This window comes from Lissotriton helveticus, chromosome 3_2 (genome assembly GCF_964261635.1).
Source record: "Lissotriton helveticus chromosome 3_2, aLisHel1.1, whole genome shotgun sequence".
Lineage (NCBI taxonomy): Eukaryota > Metazoa > Chordata > Amphibia > Caudata > Salamandridae > Lissotriton > Lissotriton helveticus.
In genome coordinates this window covers 500,684,590-500,712,268 of record NC_136062.1, presented here as the reverse complement: position 1 = coordinate 500,712,268, position 27,679 = coordinate 500,684,590, and the positions used below count along the sequence as shown (strand labels likewise).

Here is a 27,679-nt window from a genome sequence, read left to right as displayed (position 1 = left end):
CCGGGACCCTTCGTGATGTCTTTCCCGGGCTGCGCTGGGATTGGTGGCCGGCCCGGGATTTCCTGCTGACGTGTCCCCGGGCCGCGCCGTGATTGCCTGTCAGCCTGAGGAGCTCGAGGGACGGGCTGAGGAGAGCGAGAAGGCAGGGAGTGGCGGAGCCTACTCCGCGCCCCTGCTTTCCCCTGAGAGATTGCCGCTTCCCCCCTCGGGGCCCCCAGGAGCGAAAGGGAGCCCCGGAGAGCGAGGAGAGACCGGCGCGACCACATCCCGGTGAGTGCTGCAGGAGGGAGAGGCGGGGCGCCGGGGCACATTGCCGGTGCCCGCCCCTCCCCTCCAGCGCGAGCGCCCGGGTGTCCAGAGGCCCGTGGGGCCTCCCCTGATGACGAGTCCCCCCGAGAGAGGCTCCACCGATACACAGCAGAGCCCGGGGGGCTCAGGGGGACAGTCTTGAGTCGCGAGTCCCCCGAGAGGGACTCCACCACCCCCCCCCAGTTATTTATGAGCCCGAGAGGCTCCAACGTGTCCCAGTTGTTTCTCGAGCCCCGAGAGGCTCCCCCTTGTGTCCATTGTCCTGTCGAGCCTGCGAGGCTCGGCCCCAGCATCTTTCGTTCTCGAGGCAGAGGGCTCCATCCACTCTACGTTTATTCCTCAGAGCCTGCGAGGCTCCCACGATGCCCCTCGGCTGTCCAGCACTTCGTGGGCAGCTGCCACGTGTAGGTTAGTTCCTGGCTACTTGTTAGTCTGTCCTGACATTGTGACTTTGGGCGTCCTAGCCCACAGAGGCCCGATGGCCTGTTGAAGTCGTGAGCTCATTCTTATGTGATTCTGAGAGTTATTACGTGTTGCACCTCTGAAGGTGCTTCTGTTACGTTATGTGCTTTGTCCTTATTCCCTCCTGAATATCCTAGGTCTCATGTATGTTGCTCTGGTTATAGTGAGTCCTAGTGCTAGTTCTATGAAGCTCCTGATTGTTATGTGTTCTAATGCCAGTTACATCATGTGCATATTCCTGGCAGTGGTCCCATGGCCCTGTCCTGTACATAGTCCCTTGTAAATTCTCCCCGTGCCCCTGGCACCTTGTAAATTGCGTGTTCATATCTAAGTGTGTTTTTCAATACAAAGGCTATTTTCATATATACCTTGTGTGGAGTTCCTTTTGTGGGGGGCCCTGGAGGTTGTTGCTGGTGGGTGCGTGTGCAAATGCTTTACACATCGCCTCCGAGATAGGCCTGACTGCTCGTGCCAAGCTACCAAGGGGGTGAGCAGGGGTTATCTTGGCGGGTGACTTCCTTACCCTAACTAGGAATGGTGATTTCTGCCTGGCCTTGGCGCAAGCCTTGGCCAACCAGGGATCCCATTTCTAACATTGTTGGCTAGCGGTGGGATTTGGACTTGTGTTTGCGCAGTACCACAGCGATAACTGGCCTCACTACAAAACTCTGCATTTTAGATGGTCGCAAAGAAAAGGGATTATTGTTTAAGTTTGCTAAAAATATCTGTTTCTGTGGAAAATGTGGTTCTGGTGCACTGTGAGTTAGGTGTCCCTAGCTCGGGAGGGTAGATCATCCCCCTAAGTGCAATGTGTTTCTGGATTCACCAGAAGGGTGGGATCCAGTGGTGGCAGCGAAATTGTGTCCAATGTGTGTGGTCCTTGTCCCTTCCCTAGAGTAATGGTACCTGTGCCACATGGGACAGGTTGAGGAATCAGGGGCGGTAGAAACTGTCTTACCAGTCCGGGGGAGGGTGTGGCGATGAATGTTGAGTTGTGCTGAAAAATGGAGTGTAAGTTCTCTGAGAGGGGGAGCTTGCTGAATGCTTGAGTGTAAGTTCTCTGAATCAACGATAAGTGTGTCCTAACTACACCGCTGAATGTGTTGATGCACCATGTGTCTTCTTTACACCGCTGAATGTGGTTTATGCGTCATGTGTTAGTCTCTGAGATGGGGAAGCTTGCTGAATGAATGTTAAGTTGTATCCCGGACAAGGAAGCCCTGCTGACTGGGTCGCGGCTTGCCTTGGGGAGAGCTGAACACTGGGCCCTGCTGGCGTTGCCGCGGCTCATCTTGCTGAATGAATGAATGTTAAGTTGTATCCCGGACAAGGAAGCCCTGCTGATTGGATCGCTTGCCTTGGGGAGAGCTGAACTCTGAGCCCTGCTGACGCTGTCGCGGCTCATCCTAGTACAAGAGGGAACTCCTGCCTGAAGAGGAGGAACCGGGTAAGCTGTATGGGGTATTGACCTGCTGTGGTTGCCTGCCTGCTGAAGGAGGAGAGAAAGTCTTAGATTTTATTTTTCATCTTGTAGAAGTCCTGGTGCGCCAGGCATCTGGACGAAGGATACTGCCAGCGGTTGGGGAGCCAGTAGTCGGTGTTTCCGGATCTGGACGGCAGGGCGACTGTAGCCAGTGTCCTGGCCGGTGTGTCTTTTAGGCGTACTCCTGTGGACGCAGGTGGGGCTCATCCCGAAGGAAGAGACCCTGTGTTTCCCAGAAGGGGTGGTACGGGCCTAGCGGGGATCCTTAGGGTTCTTGGCTGAGTGTCTTAGTACTGCCCTGAGAGCAGGTGAGACCCACCTTAAGTGGAAGGACCCTGCTCTACATGGGAGAGTGCGGAACTGGAAGGGGGTCAGAGGGAGTCTGACCCCTGGGCATCCGGTGAATTAGTTCCCATGTGGTAGACCAGTGGAGGGAGGAAGTTCCGAAACTGGTAGGAGAGTGTGTTCTGAGGGTGCTCCTCCTGGAAGAGCGCGGAACCTCAGAAGTAGAGGTAGGGTGGGGCATTCTTGCCCGTGGCCTCTGGCCCGCCTGAGGGTGCGGACCCTAGGTGGAAGGAGCAGTGGTAGTTGGAGCCACACTGAGAAAGGGAGTGGAGAATGGCTATTGTAGGCCAGGAGGTTACCACCCCCCACTCCGGATTGGCATGGGCCAGTGGTATCTGGGTGGCCTAGAGCCTGGTCCTAGTCGTGGACAACTAAGGAGTACCAGTGGGGTAGCCTGGTTGGGCCTGTGTTTTTTTAAGTATGTGCTTGTCTTATAGATCAACGTGGCGTAGAACTGGAGGGTGTCCCTGCAGTGCGGGCCCGCATCCATGTTCTCTTGCCCAAAGCAGGGAAGTCCATCACGGTGGTGATTGGCCTACCCTGCGTTTTGGCTGGAAGGGGGTAGTGTTGGACTGGGCCCTTCTGGCCGGTCCACCCCTGAGGTTTTTGCTTGTCATATGTGACCTGGGGATGGTGATTCCCACTCTGAGTGCGTGTAGATGAGAGAGGCCTGCCCTCCCATAGGAATGCATGGGGAATGTGTGTGTCCCCGATAGTTCCTGGTGCATGGGGGGTACAGGCTCGAGTCTGGTATGTGTGGACTCGTGTGATTGAATGCTGCGAGATGGTGTATGTGGCGTGTGTGTGTCTAAAATGGAAGTGCCACTTCTAGACATGGGTGTGTGTGTGCTGGCGCGTGATTGGCTGAAGCCGGCTGGGGAGCCTGGCTCCAGGAGTCTGTGTGGGTCTGCCCCGGTGGTGAATGGAGAGATTAACATGCTGATGTGAGGGATGGGCTGCGCCTGTATCCTGTATGGGGCTGGGCTTTCCCCACAATGCTGGCTCCACCCCCCTGGGGTGCGTCTGATGACCCTAGCCTGCCTGATGAATGGAAAGGGTGGCTGGGGAAAACAAGATACTCCCAAAACCAGCTGCGACTGGTTTCTCCCCCACCCAGCACCTTTAGACAAAGGAATTTCATGTATAAAAAGAGGCTGTGACCTCTTCTAAAACCTTCTTGTTCCCAACTTGAATCTACCAGGGGCGTGCTGCTGCTTGGGCTCAGGGTATGGCTTGCCTCCCTGGGCCCTGCCCAGCTCCTGGACATCTGATGGCCTTTCCCTTCTAGGAGCTGCTGTGCTCCACCTGAGGTCCTGGACTCTTTATGGACTTTGCTATTTTCATCTAGCGCTTGGGAGCGCTTTCCTTTGACCCCCAGTGCTTGGGAGCGCTGTTCCTCCTACCTAGCGCTTGGGAGCGCTTCATCCCTGTTACTAGCGCTGGGAGCGCTGTATTCAACAAGCCGGTGCCCACCCGGCATTTGCCCCGTTCGTGTGAAGGGCCCCGAGCCCCCAGCGAGTGCCTACCTCGCTTATCCCTTTGTTCGCCCTATTTATGAGGGAGCCTACCCCTCGCTATCCCCCCGAGTTCACCGCCGCTGGCCCGGGACCCTTCGTGATGTCTTTCCCGGGCCGCGCTGGGATTGGTGGCCGGCCCGGGATTTCCTGCTGACGTGTCCCCGGGCCGCGCCGTGATTGGCTGTCAGCCCGAGGAGCTCGAGGGACGGGCTGAGGAGAGCGAGAAGGCAGGGAGCGGCGGGAGCCTACTCTGCGCCCCTGCTTCCCCCTGAGAGATATCCGCTTCCCCCCCGGGGCCCCCAGGAGCGAAAGGAAGCCCCGGAGAGCGAGGAGAGACCGGCGCGACCACAACCTGGTGAGTGCTGCAGGAGGGAGAGGCGGGGCGTCGGGGCACATTGCCGGTGCCCGCCCCTCCCCTCCAGCGCGAGCGCCCGGGTGTCCAGAGGCCCGTGGGGGCTCCCCTGATGACGAGTCCCCCCGAGAGATGCTCCACCGATACGCAGCAGAGCCCGAGGGGCTCAGGGGGACAGTCTTGAGTCGCGAGTCCCCGAGAGGGACTCCACCAGCCCCCCCAGTTATTTATGAGCCCGAGAGGCTCCAACATGTCCCAGTTGTTTCTCGAGCCCCGAGAGGCTCCCCTTGTGTCCATTGTCCTGTCGAGCCTGCGAGGCTCGGCCCCAGCATCTTTCGTTCTCGAGCCAGAGGGCTCCATCCTCTCTACGGTTATTCCTCAGAGCCTGCGAGGCTCCCACGATGCCCCTCAGCTGCCCAGCACTTTGTGGGCAGCTGCCACGTGTAGGTTCGTTCCTGGCTACTTGTTAGTCTGTCCTGACATTGTGACTTTGGGCGTCCTAGCCCACAGAGGCCCGATGGCCTGTTGAAGTCGTGAGCTCATTCTTATGTGATTCTGAGAGTTATTACGTGTTGCCCTTCTGAAGGTGCTTCTGTTACGTTATGTGCTTTGTCATTCCTTCCTTCCTGAATATCCTAGGCCTAATGTATGTTGCTTATGGTTATAGTGAGTCCTAGTGCTAGTTCTATGAAGCTCCTGATTGTTATGTGTTCTAATGCCAGTTCCATCATGTGCATATTCCTGGCAGTGGTCCCATGGCCCTGTCCTGTACATAGTCCCTTGTAAATTCTCCCCGTACCCCTGGCACCTTGTAAATTGCGTGTTCATATCTAAGTGTGTTTTTCAATACAAAGGCTATTTTCATATATACCTTGTGTGGAGTTCCTTTTGTGGGGGGCCCTGGATGTTGTTGCTGGTGGGTGGGTGCGTGCGCAAATGCTTTACACATCGCCTCCGAGATAGGCCTGACTGCTCGTGCCAAGCTACCAAGGGGGTGAGCAGGGGTTATCTTGGCGGGTGACTTCCTTACCCTAACTAGGAATTTTGATTTCTGCCTGGCCTTGGCCAACCAGGGATCCCATTTCTAACAGGGCTCTATCCAGATTCCAAGGTATTACACTTCACTTTTCATCTGAAGGCTCTATCCAGATTCCAAGGGATTATACTCACTTTTCATCTGAGGGCTCTATCCAGATTCCAAGGGATTATACTTACTTTTCATCTGAGGGCTCTATCCAGATTCCAAGGGATTATACTTACTTTTCATCTGAGGGTTCCATCCAGATTCCAAGGGATTACACTTCACTTTTCATCTGAGGGCTCTATCCAGATTCCAAGGGATTACACTTCACTTTTCATCTGAGGGCTCTATCCAGATTGCAAGGGATTACACTTCACTTTTCATTTGAGGGCTCTATCCAGATTCCAAGGGATTATACTCGTGTTTCATCTGAGGGCTCTATCCAGATTCCAAGGGATTATACTCACTTTTCATCTGAGGGCTCTATCCAGATTCCAAGGGATTACACTTCACTTTTCATCTGAGGGCTCTATCCAGATTACAAGGGATTACACTTCACTTTTCATCTGAGGGCTCTATCCAGATTACAAGGGATTATACTTACTTTTCATCTGAGGGCTCTATCCAGATTACAAGGGATTATACTTACTTTTCATCTGAGGGCTCCATCCAGATTCCAAGGGATTACATTTCACTTTTCAGCCGAGGGCTCTATCCAGATTCCAAGGGATTATACTCGCTTTTCATCTGAGGGCTCTATCCAGATTCCAAGGGATTATACTCACTTTTCATCTGAGGGCTCTATCCAGATTCCAAGGGATTACACTTCACTTTTCATCTGAGGGCTCTATCCAGATTCCAAGGGATTATACTCACTTTTCATCTAAGGGCTCTATCCAGATTCCAAGGGATTACACTCCACTTTTCATCTGAGGGCTCTATCCAGATTCCAAGGGGTTATACTCACTTTTCATCTGAGGGCTCTATCCAGATTCCAAGGGATTATACTCACTTTTCATCTGAGGGCTCTATCCAGCTTCCAAGGGATTACACTTCACTTTTTATCTGAGGGCTCTATCCAGATTCCAAGGGGTTATACTCACTTTTCATCTGAGGGCTCTATCCAGATTCCAAGGGATTACACTTCACTTTTCATCTGAGGGCTCTATCCAGATTCCAAGGGATTACACTTCACTTTTCATCTGAGGGCTCTATCCAGATTACAAGGGATTACACTTCACTTTTCATCTGAGGGCTCTATCCAGATTACAAGGGATTATACTTACTTTTCATCTGAGGGCTCTATCCAGATTACAAGGGATTATACTTACTTTTCATCTGAGGGCTCCATCCAGATTCCAAGGGATTACACTTCACTTTTCAGCCGAGGGCTCTATCCAGATTCCAAGGGATTATACTCGCTTTTCATCTGCGGGCTCTATCCAGATTCCAAGGGATTACACTTCACTTTTCATCTGAGGGCTCTATCCAGATTACAAGGGATTACACTTCACTTTTCATCTGAGGGCTTTATCCAGATTACAAGGGATTATACTTACTTTTCATCTGAGGGCTCTATCCAGATTACAAGGGATTACACTTCACTTTTCATCTGAGGGCTCTATCCAGATTACAAGGGATTATACTTACTTTTCATCTGAGGGCTCTATCCAGATTCCAAGGGATTACACTTCACTTTTCATCTGAGGGCTCTATCCAGATTACAAGGGATTACACTTCACTTTTCATCTGAGGGCTCTATCCAGATTACAAGGGATTATACTTACTTTCATCTGAGGGCTCCATCCAGATTCCAAGGGATTACATTTCACTTTTCAGCCGAGGGCTCTATCCAGATTCCAAGGGATTATACTTACTTTTCACCCGAGGGCTCTATCCAGATTTTAAGTAAATAAATAAATCTTTATTGCCTGGTTGATAAAAACCTTAGCAAGCAGCTGCATAATAAAGCACTATGTAAAGTAAAACAACACTGATTTTCCTATAAAAGTTAGTGATTTAATAAAATATAGAAGTATATAGTACAAAAGATTAAATTCTTATTATGTGTATTATGTTAGGCGCACAATGTCTGCTGGGAGACCATCCTGCTTGGAGTTCGCCTCAGTACAGATGTCTGTGATTAAGTGTAAAATCCTTACAAAGATTAGTAGTAAGTCTAAAATGTATCATTCCCAGCCAATAAATACCAGTAAATGAACAGCTGCCTGGATTGCTAGCCAGTATGTTGAAAGGCTGCCAAGCTTAATTTTGTTTTTACTACGTTCATGAAGCAAACAAAGCTGCAGGCTAACCGGACATCCTCCCCCCCCCCCCCTCTCCTCCCGAAGCAAGCCTTCACCGCCTGTCTGCATGTTTGTATCTGATTTTCATTCAAGCACGGCTTTAGAAGCTGTCTTCGTTCAAGATCTAAACTCTTACAATGCACAGTAGATGTAAAATGTCCTCTTTGGGGTTGCCGCATAATCTGCAGTGGTTAGTTGGATGTGTGCATTTCCACGGTGGTAAGTGCGGTTTTACCGGTAATATTCCCAGCCTCATCACCAAAAGGCTTTCCTTCATACTTCTCGAAGCTTGTACCTAAATATGGCTGTGGTGCGCATCTCGAGTAGCTCTGAATCGCAAACCAGCTGTGAGCCCTCTTATTCAGGTCTGTTTTATCTTCTTTGTTGGAAACAATTCTTACAGATTTGTTTACCAAGGCCTTAAAACTGTTATAAGGAAGACTAGATTTCCACAAATCCTGTAAAGCGAGCAGCCTTATTCCTGACTGAAGATAAACCATAGCGGAGCAGTCATTTTTCCTTGTCATCTCTTTCAACAGGTAGGAGTTTAATGAACCCGATTTAGCACTCTTTATGTTATACCAGCATTTGGCGTAGGCGCCATTCCGTGTTATTTGCTGCTTTTGTAGGCTGTTAAATACCCACAAGGTGCTTCGTCAGGAACAGATTCACACCAGTGTATGGTTAGAAGAATTCTCAGCAACAATCCTTCCCAATGTTCCTTGTCCAGCGGACCTGGATCCATGGAGGGAGGGAATCTACTCGAATTGTGATCTCATGTTCTTGTACAGGAGCTCTTTAAGTCTTTCTTAGCTAACGAAAGTGTGTTGTCATGCTGCGTTCGTCAAGGTCTCTTCTGTTGAGTACCCCACCTCCCTTCACTTGACCTTTCCCCTCCCCCCTACTTGTTCCTGGTTGGAAGACAGAGTCTTATGCCGCCATCAGGAGACCCAAGTGTTTCGGCGGATGGCGCTGTCGCTGGATCTTCTTCAGGACTAGAGGAGACGATCGCCTCATCCAAAAGGAGGGAAGGTCTTTATCCAGCACCAATTTGGAGATTGGAGATTGCCCTTCTTTATAAAAATAAAAGATGGGCACCTCATCCTGATAGTACGTAATGCTGTTTTACAAAGCTGTAGTTCTTTGTTGGGTAATTTACTGTTGACCTAACTATTAAGATGAACAACAAACTAAAATGGATTGCTAGGTTTTGGATCCTCGTCCGCTCGGAGTGGTGTGCCCACTCCGTTTTGGCTCATGAGGTTGTCTCCTTACCAAACCTCGATGGTGCAGAGAAATCGCGCAGCGCTTCACCTGCGATGGGTAACAAGTTGTGCCTTCTCTGGCTTCACTGAATTGTTGGTTTGCAGTGTAAACCTTGTGGGGCCCAAGAGTAGAGAATGTCCTCTTTCACATGACAACCTGCATACGTACTTGCAGTATATAATGTCTCTCGATTTGACGTAAGTGTGCCTCATTTCCTACAGGTGTGCGTTTCGTTCCACGATGTTGCAGCTGGCTTCTCCGTGGAGGAATGGGAACTCCTGCACAAGTGGCAGAAGAGTCTGTATGAGGCTGTGATGAGAGAGATTTACCACGTGCTGGACTCGCTGGGTAAAGTTACATTAAGCGCAGCTTATAACATTTATAAAGTAAACCAGCCACTTCACATTTATCCTTTAAACTTTCCTTTCCAATCCTTGTGATGATTCTGCATGTTTTTCTTCTGCTGTGCAGTTCTATTTTAGGATTTGTTCAAAATGTGGAACTTTGCCTTGATCTAGCCTAAAAATGAAAATACGTTTTTATATATATATTTGTCAATGCATGTAGGAGTTTTGTTATGCAACTGCGCTCAGGCAGATGCAATGCAATAGAACAATAAACGTAGGTTATCAGGCAACAATTTGGTGCAGCTGAAGGTGACCATGCAAGTATGTAAGGCATAGCAGTGGATGGGGCACGGCAGAGGTTAGGGCATGTTAGTGGGTAGAGCATGGCAGTGGGTAAGGTATGGCAGTGGCATGTCGGTGGGTAAGGCATGTCGGTGGGTAAGGCACGGTAATGGGTAAGGCACGGTAATGGGTAAGGCACGGCAGAGGGTAAGGCACAGCAGTGGGCAAGGCACGGCAGTGGGTAGGGCACGGCAGTGGGTAGGGCACGGCAGTGGGTAGGGCTCGGCAGTGGGTAGGGCTCGGCAGTGGGTAAGGCACGGCTTTGGGTAAGGGCCGGCTGTGGGTAAGGGCCGGCTGTGGGTAAGGGCCGGCTGTGGGTAAGGGCCGGCTGTGGGTAAGGGCCGGCTGTGGGTAAGGGCCGGCTGTGGGTCGGGCTCGGCAGAGGGTCGGGCTCGGCAGTGGGTCGGGCTCGGCAGTGGGTCGGGCTCGGCAGTGGGTCGGGCTCGGCAGTGGGTCGGGCTCGGCAGAGGGTAGGGCTCGGCAGAGGGTAGAGCTCGGCAGAGGGTAGAGCTCGGCAGAGGGTAGGGCTCGGCTGTGGCTAATGCACGGCTGTGGGTAAGGCACGGCTGTGGGTAAGGCACAGCTGTGGGTAAGGCACGGCAGTGGGTAAGGTACGGCTGTGGGTAGGGCTCGGCAGACGGTAGGGCTCGGCAGACGGTAGGGCTCGGCAGACGGTAGGGCTCGGCTGTGGGTAGGGCTCGGCTGTGGGTAGGGCTCGGCTGTGGGTAGGGCTCGGCTGTGGGTAATGCACGGCTGTGGGTAGGGCTCGGCTGTGGGTAGGGCACGGCAGTGGGTAGGGCACAGCAGTGGGTAGGGCACAGCAGTGGGTAAGGCACAGCAGTGGGTAATGCACGGCTGTGGGTAGGGCTCGGCTGTGGGTAGGGCTCGGCTGTGGGTAGGGCTCGGCTGTGGGTAGGGCTCGGCTGTGGGTAAGGCTCGGCTGTGGGTAAGGCACGGCTGTGGGTAATGCACGGCTGTGGGTAGGGCTCGGCTGTGGGTAGGGCTCGGCTGTGGGTAGGGCTCGGCTGTGGGTAGGGCACGGTTGTGGGTAAGGCTCGGCTGTGGGTAAGGCTCGGCTGTGGGTAGGGCTCGGCTGTGGGTAGGGCACGGTTGTGGGTAGGGCACGGCTGTGGGTAAGGTACGGCTGTGGGTAAGGCACGGCTGTGGGTAAGGCTCGGCTGTGGGTAGGGCTCGGCTGTGGGTAAGGCTCGGCTGTGGGTAAGGCACGGCTGTGGGTAATGCACGGCTGTGGGTAGGGCTCGGCTGTGGGTAAGGCTCGGCTGTGGGTAGGGCTCGGCTGTGGGTAGGGCACGGTTGTGGGTAGGGCACGGCTGTGGGTAAGGTACGGCTGTGGGTAAGGCACGGCTGTGGGTAAGGCACAGCAGTGAGTAAGGCATGGTAATGGGTAAGACATGGCAGTGGGTAAGGCACGGCAGCGGGTACGGTGAGACATTCATTCCAGCTGATAGACCAGGAGACGGCAGGCACCTCAAATCAGGTTTGTGATGTGAGTTTTGATATCAAATGAAAGATTTAGCCATTTCAAGAAGGACGCCACCCATTGAAACTGAGTAACGTCTGTCACTGTGTTGGGTGACCAATGTTCATCACAGAAAGAATGATTCTTGGCTTGAGGTCTGTTCATCTGTCTGCTACATAGCAGTATTTCCCTATTCATTTTGGAAACCGTACATATGGTCTTACACAGATCATTCTGCAGGATATTTCTACAACATCCTCTTTTTATGCATCTCTTAGTCATTATCAGCTTTGAACGTGTACACTGTGGTATATAAATAAATAATACCGGATCTAGGTTTGACTGGACATAGCAATAACAGATAGCTCAATAAATAAGAGTCAAGATTCGAGGTAGTAGGAGTTTGCAGGTTTAATACAGCATAAAGGACAGGAACAGGACAACCTGCACGGGAACAGGATGGCAGGGCCCTGCAGGGGGGGACAGGGAATGAGCGCGCTAACTTTAATAACAATGTGCAACATATATATACTAAAACAATTGCATTATAGTGAATACAGTAGGCGGAGCAGTGGGTGTGGTCAATAGCAGTCGCGAAAGATAAGGGTGAAAGTGGGTGTAACAGGAGGCGTATACATGGACATGTGATGTAAACGTAACAGAATATGTCATAAATGGGGCGGAAACATGGAGGGGGCTACCTAAGGAGCCGGGACCTCTAACCTAATGGTGCGCGCAAACTGACAATGACGTGTTACTAGGAGAAGCTGGGGGCTATGAACTCTGCGCTAGGAGTAAAGACTGAAGTCTGGAGAGTCAGGGCGACATGTACCTAAATCCTATCTAGTATCTAATGTTTAGAGGACATGTTGATATAAACTAAGAGTCAGGAGGGGAGAGGCTAACAGACTCTAAGACTGGAGCATGCATTATTCTACATGTAGTGCGTGATGAAGAATATTAAATGACCATTAATACAGTATTTCTCTTACATGGAGACGTAAAGGCTAGACGATGACTGAAACTATTGATGCGATTCAGTAGCTTAGGAATGCAGAGAAGGAGGGCTGGACTGATAACTAGAATCATAACATACTCTTGGCAGACTCATAGGCAGAGCCAGGCCGAGCCGGGCACTGCGAGGCAGGAAGTAAGTGAAGGGTCGAGGATACAGGTGGGGGCTGTATCGCTCCTCAGCGAGGGTTCAGGAGACAGGAGCTGAATCTGGTGTCCGGGCCCTTTTGAGGCCTAGAAACGGGGACTTTACAATGAAATAACGTGCACACTGAGAAACGTGGCAACGTATCTTTACATAGGCCTAATATTCGTAGTATTCACGAGAACTGGAAACTAGCATACTAGGGATGGACACAACTGTAATTGCGTCTTTAATCAAACATGGGGGATACATATGCATATTAATCATGCACACATAGCATAAGATGGGGAACGCGTAGGGACACAGAACATGGCAAAATTTACTTTTCCACATTCCCTCCTTGTCACTACGTTTCCATCAGGAAACATCAATATTCATGATACCATCTATTATTTCATACAGTATCATTTGCTCGTCTCGAATTTTCTTGGAACTGGATTTAGAACGGGACTTGGGGCTAGGAATACAAGAGGTAGCACAAATGCCGCAAATCGCAGGGCCACATTGTAAACAGAGGCAGCAACTGAATATGATCGCTACTGCAATACCCAGAAATGACAATACTTTCCATCCCCAGGTGGAAATTATATTCCAGAACCAACCGGACCATGTCCAGGTGCCTGGATTTTGGTGTAACATATGGGCAATATTATGGAGTCTGGTAATAGCTGAATAAACAGACGGTGCGTTATTAGGAATGAAAATGCAGCAACTAGATCCGATGACTCTACATGCCCCGCCCCTATCGGCCAGTATGACGTCAAGGACGAGACGATTCTGGAGCACGACAATTCTCATAAAGGATTGCTCTTCGGTTAAGTTACCTAGAGCAGAGGTAGTCTCAATCACTACTGCTTCAAGGGTTCTCGTTAATCTACGTATCAGTTTACTATTCACGACAGTACCTAAATAGGGGAAGACACCTTTATTGATATCTATGTATTGTTCTAGAGCAGTTTCAGTATAATCGACAATCGGGAGGTCTCTCTTGTGTCTAGTATGTACTAGGTGGGAATTCCTATGATAGTCAGGTGGGGCTAGAAAAACTGGTGGCAGTAGGAAGGCAATATAACAGGTTCCCTCCCAATCGAGGGGCAGACGAACATATGCGGTCTGACCACAAACAAAATAAGAATGACGTGAAGCTTTGAAAATAGATTTCCTACTGTCACTATACTTGACAATAGTAGTACAATCACTATGTCCTACATGTACGGAACCATTCTTTCGGACACATAATTCGCCTTTGACTGGTAGTACTGATATAGCAGGTAAGTCTGGAGTAGTAATAGATTGAACATTCAGGACCATAAAATTCGAAGAATAATTACCCAAATTGTAAACTTCATTTTCTAGATCTAACCCTGTTCTGTGGGGAAGACCTTGCTTGTCTGGAAAACATGTACTGTTAAGAAAAGACATATCTGTTGAGGATGACGTTAACGTGGACCATGCTCCACACGAACCATTATGTGAAAATGGATAAGGAAAGAGTGGCAGAACTACCTTCGGTGTCTGGAAAGGGGGGAGTCGACCACACACCCAACAATTAGTGGCATTGCTGGTCTGGTGTGAATAATGTAACATGCGGATAAAGGAATTATTTCGCATGGCGAGACGATAAGATAGTTCATGAGGAGGCAGTTCACTAAACGTGTGCTCTACTGTAGCATTAGCAGACTTATTTACATGAGAAACTGGAAAACACAAAAAAAATGCATAACATGTGCAGGTAAACATAAGGCTGAAAAACAATATGAAGCTTAGAAAAACGATACATCGGATTGAGTTTTGACTAACTCTCTCACTATGGGGGTCTATTTTATACATGTCAGAAACCGGTCTAACCGTTTCACCTAGGGGAGGACTTAGACAATCAAACTGGCTGACTTATTTTACTAGACCTTAATTTTTTCTTATACTCCTGCTGCGGAGTTTTCTCTAACAGGGAGGAATCTGTATCATTGTCTTTTGCGGGACAGTCCTTAAGAATAGTACTTTGGCAATCCTTAAAATCCTCGGAAATGTTCTTTGAAACAGTCTTTAGTCCGTAAAATCTTTTCACATGAGACAGGTGGACCCAGCCCTTCCTGCCTTCCAGCTTGACGGCAGTACGGGTGGCCAGGAGGACCTGCTTTGGCTCCTTCCAGCGGGGCTCCAGCGGACTTGAACGATCAAAGTTCCTCACAAGGACCAAACTTCCAGGAACGATTTCATGCGGTGCCACCTCGGTATTGTCTGGAAATGCGGCGGCAACCTGTGAACGACAAGAGTGTAGGGCAGACATCAAGGAAGCTAGGTAATCTGTCAGCATATTACTTGAAACATCTGTAATACTTCGAGGTCTAGGTGTACCCCACATGTTAGGGGGGCGGCCGAATACGACCTCATACGGGGACAGACCTGATCTGGAATGTGCGACCATGCGCATATAAAACAAAGCGACTGGCAGAGCTACCAACCAGTCTACACCTTTCTCTTTACATACTTTGGCGATGCGGATTTTCAGGGTCTGATTATGTCTCTCTACGAGACCGGCTGCTTCAGGATGGCGTACACAATGGAACTTCCACTGGTACCCTAACAAAAGGGAAACATGTTTCATGAGCTCAGATGAGAATGGCTGGCCGTTGTCAGAATATACGACCCTAGGGAGTCCGTAGCGGGGGAAGAATTCACGAACCAACTGCTTGGCAGTGGTCGCGGCTGTGTAATCTGGGACTGGATATGCTTCTGTCCACCTGGACAAAGCGCATACAACTACAAGGACATACTTGAAACCTCGACATCGCTCCATCTGAATATAATCCATTTGGAGGACTTCAAAAGGGTGGTCAGGGGGCTGGAATCCACCTTGTTCCACCGGGACACTTTTACCTGGATTAAACTGGCAACATATCATACAGGTACGGACCTTCTGCTTGGCTGCAGCTCGTAAATGCTTGTTAAACCAAATGTTCTGGATACTGTCTAACATAGCTTTTTCTCCTAAATGTGCTGGACTATGTGCGGTATTGATAATGACTTGAACCATAGAGTCGGGGAGAAACCATGTGGCTTTACCCTTCGTTACCCATCCCTGATCTGTCTGGACCCCTCCTTGTTCGGACCATTTCTTGATTTCATTGGGAGTAGCATGTAACTGGATATCTATGACATCTTGAGTGGGGTCCTTAACTGTCATACAAGTAGTCGGATCTGGAGTATGTGTCTGTGTCGGATTAACTGGAATGTCTGGAGTCTGTGCTGTAAGCTTGGCTGTGCGATCTGCTAGATCGTTACCTTGAGAAATAGTGTCAGTAACTTTCGTATGTGCTTTGCACTTCATGATAGCAATAGATGTCGGTAAGTGTATGGCATCTAACAGAGCTTGAATAAGGAGACCATGCTGAATCTTGGTTCCATGAGAAGTCATGAAACCTCTCTCCTGCCAGAGCACTCCAAAGTCGTGTACGACTCCAAATGCGTAACGTGAATCTGTGTAAACATTGACTTTCAGGTTCTTGGCGTGTATGCAGGCTTGTGTCAGAGCAACTAGCTCTGCTGCTTGAGCGGACAGAGTGTCAATACGGTGTGTTTCTATAACTTCAGTGTCAGTAGTCACTGCATACGCGGCTACTAGTTCTCCTGCACTTGTTCTCATACATGAACCATCCACATAAAGTGTCAGGTCGGGATCTGGTAATGGAATATCTGTCAGATCTTGTCTTGGCTTAGTCATAGTGTTAACTACTTCCACACAGTCGTGTGTGGCAGGATTCGAATTAACTGACGGTAACAGTGTAGCAGGATTTAGAACGTTGCAGCGTCTGATTTCTATGTGTGGCTGGAACAGTGTCAGTTCATAACCTGTTAAACGTGCAATTGTCAAGTGCTGAGTCTATGTTCGGTTTAAAAGAACTTCCACGGAGTGTGGAACTTGTACTGTCAAGGAATGTCCTAATACTATGGAATCACTTTGTCTGATAGCTAGTGCTGTGGCTGCAACTGACTTGAGGCACGCAGGCAGAGCCTGGGCTACAGGATCTAGTGTGCTCGAAAAATAAGCACAGGGCTTGTATTGTCCTGCTTGATCTTGTGTGAGAACAGATAATGCTGTACCTTCCCGTTCTGTGACGAAAAGTGTAAAAGGCTTACTGTAGTTCGGTGTAGCTAGAACAGGAGCTTGGCATAAAGCTTTCTTTAACTCATTGAAACTAAGTGTATGTTCAGATGTCCAAGGGAGGACAGTCGATACGGCTGCCTCCTGTGTCGTTAACTGTATCAGTGGTTTGGCTAGGAATGCATACTGAGGAATCCATTGTCTGCAGTAAGAAGTAAGGCCGATAAAAGCACGTACCTCCTTCTGGGTCTTGGGCTGAGGAAGACTCGCTATTAACTGGATACGGTCAGGTGTCAACTGCCTACCCCTCTTGGACAGTAAGTGGCCTAAGTAGATCACTTGCTGGACACAGAATTGAAGCTTCGAAGGGGACACCTTGTGCCCCATCTCTGCTAAAAAATACAAGACTGTAAGTGATGCTCGCTCACAAGTACGTTCAGAACGGGCTGTGATCAGTAGATCATCGACATACTGGAGCAGGGCAGTGTCAGTTGGCATGTGAATGTTGTCTAGTTGTCTCTTAAGTGCTTGACTGTAAATACTAGGACTTTCCTTGAGGAGCTCGTGTGAACATATAGCTCCTTCCATTTAAACAAAATCCGAAAAGAAACTGGCTGTCTGGATGAATGGGGACACTGAAAAACGCGTTCTTGAGGTCTATGACTGTAAAAAATGAAGCTTCGGAATCAATGGCTGTCAATAGGGAAGAGATATCTGGGACAACTGGGTACTGAGGAATAATACATTTATTGAGTTCTCGAAGGTCAATCACTAATCGATATACTGGGGGTGCATTTGGATCAGTACGTTTCATGACTGGAATGATCGGAGAATTACATACATTGGAGTCAGTTTCTACAACTACTCCTTGAACGATGAGCTCGTCAATAATTTTGGATAAGGCTGTTACAGCCTCAGGTGGCAATCTGTACTGTCTGATTCGTGGTAACACTACACCTGGTTTGAGAGTCACACGATGGGGTGTGATTTGCATATAACCAACATCAGTTGGACCTTGCGCCCATAAATGCTGCGGAACATTGGACAATCTCGGATCAAAATCTCGTAATACATAGTGACCCTTGAAGTCACGTAGAAACAGGCGTATTCCTTCTGGGGAGCAGCAAATAACTGCACCTAATTCTTTCAGTGTTTTAATACCTAACAGATTTTCTGGACATGACTTCGTAAGTAACAGATCGGTAGTGCGGGACAATGGACCTACTTCTAGAGTAACTGGCTTAGATATCTCGTTTACAATAGGCTTTCCTGAAAATCCAAGGGAAACATTTCTAGAGCCTGAGAGCGGAGCCCCTGGAACTTCGGCGTGACTAATGGTGGTCCTACTTGCCCCTGTATCAATCAGAAACTTTCTGTCTTTCCCTAATACTTGACTATGAACATAGGGACCCTCTTGATCTACAGGTATCTCGATGAGAGGCAAGCCTACCTCCCTCTCTAGGCTGTTTCATGAATATGGCTGATACTCTGGATACTCTGTCTGAGCATACTGGTACATCTGCTGTGTAACGTGCTGTGTTGCAGCAATAGGCTGCGGTGCTGAAACTGTCTGTTGTGCATTCTGTGGCTGAGAAGTCTGTGAAACTTGTTCTTGTCTAGGCGGACGTGGTCTTTCTTTAGTCTTACCAGTAGCTATATTGTGTTTCAGAACTGCACACTCGTTTATATAATGACCTGGCTGTTTACAATAATTGCAGGTCCCTTTAACGGGAGCTGCAGGATGACTGGCTTGATTCGGACCCCTCTTCTGACTGTCTTGAGGAACAGATTGTGCAACTAGTACTTTCATTTTCGTGTCTTTCATACGTTTCCTTTCATGATCTTGCTCTTCTCTGATTCTATTCTGGTGATACTGAAGCATCTGTAACATTTGGGACGGGGTACTAGCTTGCCAGGTACTTTCGACTTTCAAAACTCGGTTCTTAACTTGTGGACTTGAATTCTCGACTAGTTTAGTAACAAAAAGATGAGGGTATGACTCACTACTTGTCTTGAGGCCACTGTTAATAATAAAGCATTTCTCAAATCTAGAATAAAAATCACTAGTATCTTCGTCTTGTTTCTGTTTACAGGCTGAGATTGCATCCCAGTCTTCCTTTTTAGTTGCTAATAATCTTGGCAAAACTTGTATTAACAGTTCTGGTAATTCTTTACATTTCTCTCCAAGACCGGTACCTGGTACTCGTATCTTATCTTCAGCTTCTAGAACTGCCCAATCGATCTTTTTCTCTCCCACCTCCCATTCTTTTTCCTTGAGTTTTTCATATACCCCTGCGGGCAACAGGACCTTTAGCATTTTAATAATATCTGGATACGTATATTCTCCCATACGGAGCATGTCTTTTAATTCTCGGTGGAACCCTGCTGGATCTTTGTCATGACAGGGAATTAATTTCTTCATCTCTAAGAGTTCCATCTTTGTAATCGGAGTGTAAACAAATACTCGTTGCATTTCACCATCTGCTGTCCTGACTGGGTGTACTTCTCGTAACGGATTCTGTCTATCTATGTAAAAGGGTTTACTTTCTGGGGGTGAGACATGAACAAAATGCGGGTTCAAGAACATACTATATTTATGGCGCTGTTCTAGAATGACACTAATTAAATCGGTACCTAGACCTTTCCATCTATACTGGAGTAACTCGTTCAGGACATCGTGTAACGGACCTGGATCAGAGTGCTGACCCTCATACAGAGTAATGAGGTGCTGGATCATATACATACCCATCAGTCGTTGCTCGGCTGGGGGCAGTTTCAGAAACATTTGTGCCACTATTTCGTCTGGAAAAGTGGTAGAATCAGTAGTCCATCGGACTGCTGATCGGGCTAGTTCTTGTTCATGCATAGTACTTAATTCACTGTAACCGATTCGTGATTTCAGAATGTGATCGGTAGCTTGAAATACTTGTTCCAGAGAACCTTGTTCTGGTGCTGGATGATGAAAGATTTTCTTGTGTTCTAGGCGTAAATGGCGGTCTGGAAATCTCGATTTTCCTACATACGCTATTCTGGCGGTGTTAGAATTGGGGGTCTCTGGTTGGCGCAAGTAAGTACTTGTGACAAGCAGGGACCCTCTCCTCTAAGTCAGGGCAAAGGATGACCCTTCAGAATTACCCTTGCTCACCCTCTAGGTGCGTGGCGTGAGCAGCCAAGGCGATTCTCCAGGCGTTAGTCAGTTAAGCATTTGTAGACACACACACAGTAAAATATACCAATCCCCCCACAAATGGACACCAGGCTGTGAGTATATAAAAATACGCTTCTTTATGTAAAAATTAAATATACTCTTTAGAACAGACTTATCACAAGATCAAATAACGGTTCTGGATGCCCACAGGTTGTAAATAGGCAAGCTCTCTTTTAGTTGTAGTTCAAAAATGCACTGTTCTTATCTCAAGTTGTATTCCACAGTGTTCCCGTGAGTCTTTGTTCGTTTCTGCCCAGATTGTGCACTTTTCCTCCCCTCTAGGTCCTGTGGGGTTCGGTTATGCACTCTGCCGCGCTTCGCGGCGCCTCAGACGGGTGAAATCCCGACGCCCTGCCAAGTCTCACGCTTCCCGCGTGAGGCGCGATCGGCCCGGCCGGGTCTCTGACAGCGGATGGCCCCCCTGGTCTACGGGACCCACACGGGGGGGAGACACCGACCTCAGGGCTATCCAGGGGGAGGGAAGGCCCAGGAACCCAGTGCAGCCCCAGTCACTCGTGCCGGGGCTGAGATTGCAGCCTGCGGGACCCGACAGCTAGAGGATTCCAGCGGGAGGGGCTGGAGCGCTCTCGCAGCGCCGAGCTGAAGGCAGGCAGAGAGAGCGGTGCGAGTCAGCGGGAAAGGGCGGCTCGCACCGCAGCGGATCTTCAGGCCGGGGGGGCACTTGGGAACAGGGTAGGCAACAAAGGGGGTCAAGGAACGTTGCGGGCCACGAGCCCGATGGCAGTCTCAGTGGCGGCTTTTCTCCGGTGACAGAGGCGAGGTGCCCAGCGGCTCAGGCAGAGCGAGGCTGGCACCCGAGGCGTCCGTCCAGCGGAGGTCTGTCCCCTGGGTCTGTTGTAGTCCGGCACAGGATTTCTGGCGGGAGGGTGAGGCACCGCAGCGAGCCCTCTTAGGCGGTCGACACAGCGATCCCCTCAGCGGGGGAAGAGCGGCTCAACGGAGCGGAGCTCTTCCTCGGCGGGGACGAGAGGACACAGTCGGTCACGGCCTGAGGGAAGGGCTGGGGGGCACCACAGCAGCGAGCCTTCCAGGCGGTCAACACAGCGATCTCCTCAGCGGGGGGAGAGCGGCTCAACGGAGCGGAGCTCTTCCTCGGCGGGGACGAGGAGACACAGTCGGTCACGGCCTCAGGGAGGGGCTGGGGGGCACCAAGGTCACAGCTCCGGCAGTAGTAGATATCCCGGTTAATTACCGGCAGACGAGCAGAGGCAGGTTGAGCCAGATGGTCCTGTGGCTCAGGTCAGGGGGCAAGCTCAGTCAAGCCCTTGGAGAATGTTTAAGCACAAAGCAGCAAAGTCTTTTCTTATCAAGTCTTTTCCTCTCCTTTCTCAGCAAGGCAAGCAGCAGGCCAGTTCTCCCAGCGTCTCTTCTCCTTCTAGGCGGGCAGAGGTCCTTCGTGGTAAAACAGGATTCTAATTTACAAGGAGCAGGGCTCCTACTTTTATACACAGTTTCTTTTGTTCTCACTGGCCAGGGGGGCCTCTGCATAACTGCTCTCAGCTCCTGAGCACTTGTGGTGGGTACTTCTGCTTCTGCATTCAGTGTGAGGGCAGGCACATCAGCCGCTCCCCAGGGGGGCGGAGCCGGCATTGTGAAGACAGGGGCAGCCTGAGCACTCTGTTGACAAGCTTCGGTCCTTCCTGGGCCAGGTGCAGGCTGAGTCATCAGTCGCTCCCCAGGAGGGCGGAGCCAGCATTGTGGTGGCAGAGCACAGCCTGATGCATCATTCAGGGGAAACTCCCACCACCCACTAAGGGGTCATCCTGCTATTCACAACCTGTCAACTCCCAGCCCTGTCACTCACACAACTCAGACAGTCAGATACACACAAAAGCAGAGGCGGGCTGAAATAGTTAGACAAGCAAATGCTAGCTTTCTAAAAGTAGCATTTGCAAACACAGGATATTAAAATAAACTTTACTAAAAGAAGTATTTTATTATTCTGAGTTCAGGCATACTAAACATTAATTTCTACCATGTTCCCTGAGCCTGCTGGGATTATAGAGTGTAATAATTCCAGCAGCCCATCTGGCCTAGAAGGGAACTGGTAGCCTTACAATAGTGAAAAACGAATTTGGCAGTAATTCACTATTAGAACATGCCACCCACATCAGGGCATGTTCTACCTTACACTTACAATGCACCCTGCCCTTAGGCCTACCATAGGGGTGACTAATATGAAGTTAAGGGAAGGTTTAGGGGCTGGCAAGTGTGTGCACTTGCCCAGCCAGCATGACAGTACCAGACTGCACGCAGGTTCTGCAATGGCAGACCCTAGACACATTTTAAGGCTGCTTCTGTGGGTGGCGCAACCAGCGCTGCAGGCCCACTAGCAGTATTGGCATTCACAAGCCCTGGCACTCCTGGTGCACTTTACTAGGGACTGACAGTAAATCCAATGAACCAATCATGGACATCAATCACATGTATACTTTTCACAGGGAGAGCATATGCACTTTAGCACTGGTCAGCAGTGGTAAAAGTGCCCAGAGTCATTAAACCAACAAAAACAGGTCAGAGAGAGTATTGGAGGAAGGCAAAAAGTTTAGGGATGACCCTGCCAAGAGGCCCAGGTCCAACAGGCGGGATTCTCGTCGTCTACCTCTTCTGTAGAAGAGTCATTTTCTTTCTCGCTTACTTGTGCTGCTTTACGTTGTTCGTGTAACTTTATTATTTCCTTACGAATTTTCTTGTACATACTCTCTATACTACTGATGGTTCTGTGCTTACCCTCGGCTATATTATCACTCCACCTTGTCAGGATTCTCATTTCGGCCGGATCTTTGGTCGGATAATCTTGTTCTCTTATTAAACAATTAATCAGAAACTTTAATAGCATGAGCTGGATCTCAGCTTTCCTTTGAGACATGGCTTCGCCAATACTTTCTGGATCATCCCCTGTACGGATGAAACGATATATCCTGTCTAGATCTTCTTTCATATTCGGTAGGGTGTCCAAATACCCGGTCACCCGTCTTACACGGATGGAATATATAACCGTACTATCATCACCTGCAACTGGATCATAGCGGCATTCAGTAAGAGCTCGTCGGATATCTGCAACGGACTTATATTTGGGCGTACGCTGTAACGCACTTTCATGTAACTCGACTAACGTTACTCGTTGGTGTGGTGGCGGGGTACCAGGAGGACCTCCTCCTGCGGCCCCTAAACTAGAATCGTCGACTGATACTCTTCGTATTGGCGCGGCGGGAAATTGTAATGTGGGCTGGACCGGGGGTACCGTAACAGGTACTCCGGTGACTGGAGGAGCAGGATTTACATTATTTACAGGAGCTGGCGGAACAGGATTTGTATATTCTGGGACTGTGTCGTCCAAATAGGACGAAATAAAAATATCAGCTGCGGTCGGTTTGTGACGTAGCTTGGTCGGAACTAATGGTGGCGGAAAATTACTGGATGCCTCCGGGGTCGCTTTTGGCAAGCCCTCGGCAAGAAGAGGATACATACCCTTAATGAGGGCATGCCTCTGTCTGTCTGACTGTTCGGTTTTAACTCGTTCACCTATCTCGATTAATTCCCTTTCTTGAGCTCGTTCTGAGGATTCTCTACTTAATTCTGACTTTCTGATTTCTTTTTCGGTTCTTTTATGAGATTCGTTGCGCCATAACTCGATGGCATCTTTCTGTGACTGTCTGGCTTTCTTTTTCCATAATGCTTCTTCTACTCGCATGATGCACTCGGCATCCCATGTACCTGATACGGGCCATCTATACTTTTCTTCTAACTGTTTGGTATACTCTACCCATAAATCTAGATATAATATGGCACTTATGCCATGCTTCTGATACATAAAATGACCTGGACTGTCCCTAGGCGGGACAGGAACTGCTGCTTCTAACAGACCTTTTCTAGTTTTCAACTGACGTAGTTTGGAAAATAGCGGCATGACTGAACTGTAATCTAGACACAATACAATACACAATGAACACGATAATTACACCACTTTCGTACCACGACATTAAAAATACATGAAGAACATTTAAAATAACAGTTCGAACAGAATACTACCTGGAATACTGAAAACAGAATACATGAATCTTCTCGAGAACAGAACTGACTAGAACAGAAACTAGATGCACTGCTAAAACAGTACGAAACTTACCGGTCTCATAAAGAGACACGTCAGGACCCGCATCCACCGAAGTGGACACTTCGTTTTGGGTCTGTGTACCACCAAAACCCACGGACCAGAGTCAATTAGATTGACCCTGTCTAGATACTACCCCAGCAACGGTACTCACCGGGCAGCAAGAACGGAAGGCCTCGGACTGGACTGGACTGCTTCGACGCCGGACGGACGAACTTCGGACTTCAGTTACGGGTGGGCCTCCGGATACCTCGGACCTTGGACTCTCGGCTTGGGCTCTGGTCGGGACTCGCCGCGTTCCTCCACCGCCTCGTCTGGATGCTGGACCGCCACCTCCGTCTCCTCCGTGGGCCTGAGGGATACTTGAAGCAGAAATATCTGCACGTGCACGGTATGGTTCCGTCACGGCTGCAGAGGGTCAGGGGGCCGGCGTGGCTTCACCGGCGCGTGGGGAAAGGGCAAGTCCCTGTTCGGGCGCCATTATGTGGTATATAAATAAATAATACCGGATCTAGGTTTGACTGGACATAGCAATAACAGATAGCTCAATAAATAAGAGTCAAGATTCGAGGTAGTAGGAGTTTGCAGGTTTAATACAGCATAAAGGACAGGAACAGGACAACCTGCACGGGAACAGGATGGCAGGGCCCTGCAGGGGGGGACAGGGAATGAGCGCGCTAACTTTAATAACAATGTACAACATATATATACTAAAACAATTGCATTATAGTGAATACAGTAGGCGGAGCAGTGGGTGTGGTCAATAGCAGTCGCGAAAGATAAGGGTGAAAGTGGGTGTAACAGGAGGCGTATACATGGACATGTGATGTAAACGTAACAGAATATGTCATAAATGGGGCGGAAACATGGAGGGGGCTACCTAAGGAGCCGGGACCTCTAACCTAATGGTGCGCGCAAACTGACAATGACGTGTTACTAGGAGAAGCTGGGGGCTATGAACTCTGCGCTAGGAGTAAAGACTGAAGTCTGGAGAGTCAGGGCGACATGTACCTAAATCCTATCTAGTATCTAATGTTTAGAGGACATGTTGATATAAACTAAGAGTCAGGAGGGGAGAGGCTAACAGACTCTAAGACTGGAGCATGCATTATTCTACATGTAGTGCGTGATGAAGAATATTAAATGACCATTAATACAGTATTTCTCTTACATGGAGACGTAAAGGCTAGACGATGACTGAAACTATTGATGCGATTCAGTAGCTTAGGAATGCAGAGAAGGAGGGCTGGACTGATAACTAGAATCATAACATACTCTTGGCAGACTCATAGGCAGAGCCAGGCCGAGCCGGGCACTGCGAGGCAGGAAGTAAGTGAAGGGTCGAGGATACAGGTGGGGGCTGTATCGCTCCTCAGCGAGGGTTCAGGAGACAGGAGCTGAATCTGGTGTCCGGGCCCTTTTGAGGCCTAGAAACGGGGACTTTACAATGAAATAACGTGCACACTGAGAAACGTGGCAACGTATCTTTACATAGGCCTAATATTCGTAGTATTCACGAGAACTGGAAACTAGCATACTAGGGATGGACACAACTGTAATTGCGTCTTTAATCAAACATGGGGGATACATATGCATATTAATCATGCACACATAGCATAAGATGGGGAACGCGTAGGGACACAGAACATGGCAAAATTTACTTTTCCACAACACCTTCGTTACTACTGCATAATTAGTGAGCTGGGATGGCAGAACTGGCTTTAGATGTAGCAATAAAAGCTGTCTCTTTCCAAGATATACCTGCTTCAGGTGAAGGAGGGAAGTAAATGCACAGGAATTTCCCAGCGCAGGATTCTGTAAACTTAGAGTATAATGAGATTTGTAAACTGTCAGTGCTTGGAACCTGAACTGTACTGGGGATCTGCAAACGGAGAGTGTATAGGCATCGCCTCTCATGTATGAATGCTGTAACGGGGAACGGGAATGTACTTCATCAAGCTAGGACCCTGCAGCTAATCTGAAACCAAAATCAACAGGTGTTCTGCAGACAAACATTGCGGTGTGTACCAAGTGTACAGAGATTCTGCAAACACGAAATGCATTGGTGTCCGTAAACAGAGAGTGTCCGGAGATTCTGCAGTCTTCAATGACATGGAATTTGTAAACTGGGAATGTGCTGGAGTTCCGCAAACAAAGTGCACCGGGGTTTATCAGTGTGGCAATCTACATCGTTCTGTGAATTACGAATACACTTGGAGAGGGACAGCTACCTCAACTCTTACAAAGCAGAAGTACTAATCTTCGGGAAGAACACCTACGCATGGGACCACAGTTGGTGGCCAGCGGAACCCGGGCCAACACCCAGACCGACAGACCATGCACGCAACCTCTGCATCATCCTCGACAGCCAACTGAGCATGAAACAACCAGTCACCGCAGCTGCCTCCTCTTGCTTCCACACTCATCGCATGCTTTGCAGACTCTTCAGATGGATTTCAATAACTCTGGAAAGACCGTCACACAGGCCCTTGTCACCAGCAGCCTCTAGGGCAGCAGTGTCTACACCAGAATTCCCACCCAGCTCTCAAAGACTCCAGACCATACAGAACACCGCAGCCAGACGTATCCTGGAGCTCCCCAGACGGACCCTTATCACCCCCACCTCTGAAACCTCCAATGGCTACCCATCCAGAAGAGATGGCGGTTCAAGAACCTCACACAGGCATACAAGGCCCTGCACAGCCAGGGACCATCCTACATCAACCATCGACTGAACTTCCACTTACCTCCAAGACACCTGTGCTCCGCCTCTCTCGCTCTCGCACTCACCCCTTGCATCCATTGCAGCTGCAGCGGGGGCGGCTCCTTCTCTTACTTCGTGGCCAAGACCTGGAACACCCTGCCCCTCTGCCTCCGTACAGCACCCTCCCTGGCGGACTTCAGGAAGAAACTCAAGACCTGGCTCTTCGACGGAGACACATCACCCAGATACCCCTAGGGGGGACGGTGCTGCGCTATACAAATACTGATTGATTGATTGATTGATTAATATATAAGCAGTACATTGTAAGGGCCTGCACGGGGTCTGGTGCTGAGTGTGGGTCAGCCATTTATTTGCACTTTTGTTGTTTACTGTGTTAAAAATTTACTTTTAGCAAAGTTAACGCACATTCAGAATACAGCAAGAAAAGTAAATGTTCACATTCAAAACGAAGCAGCACAGGAATAGGGTTCAGTTCATCATTTTTCCAAGCTTCAGCGTCTTTCTGTTCCGGTAGCAGTATTCTGTTGTTCTGGTGTATTACAACTCCGCTTTTATTAGGTATTCCAGTAGTTATTAACCTTGATATTTCCATAATGGTGATCCTGCTTAACGTAAACCTGTGCCTGATTATGTACAGCACATTACCTTAAAAACAGATGTTAGAAAAGTCACAGTTGCATTTATGGGGCATCCCACATTCTTTCTGCACTGCAGTGAAGACCCACTGTGTGAAAAGCCTGTTTCAAAGCCTGGTTAGGAGGAGCCGGAAAGCAAAATGGTTGAGTTATTGTAAAAACGTGTTGTTCATGATTGGGAGTCTGCAATGAATACAATATAGGCCATGCCGTCTCCGGGAGACCCAAGAGTTTCGGTGGATGGCGCTGTAGCTGGGTCTTCTTCAGGACTAGTAAATAAAAGAGATGTTTGTCTTATACAATATAGCCTTGCTGTCTCCAGGAGACCCAAGAGTTTCGGTGGATGGCGCTGTAGCTGGGTCTTCTTCAGGACTAGTAAATAGAAGAGATGATTATCTCATACAATATAGCCTTGCTGTCTCCAGGAGACCCAAGAGTTTCGGTGGATGGCGCTGTAGCTGGGTCTTCTTCAGGACTAGTAAATAGAA

The 27,679-nt window shown here is 49.1% G+C and overlaps 1 protein-coding gene across 6 annotated transcripts in view; it reads left to right on the top strand.

Moving 5' to 3' along the window:
• Nucleotides 1-27,679, top strand: part of LOC144826114 (uncharacterized) — a 103,159-nt gene that overhangs the window by 25,037 nt on the left and 50,443 nt on the right. For all 6 annotated transcript variants that reach the window (XM_078684510.1, XM_078684515.1, XM_078684514.1 and 3 more), the window contains exon 3: nucleotides 9,283-9,409. In XM_078684510.1, coding sequence (XP_078540636.1) covers nucleotides 9,283-9,409 — 127 coding nt within the window. The remainder of the gene's footprint in view (nucleotides 1-9,282; nucleotides 9,410-27,679) is intronic.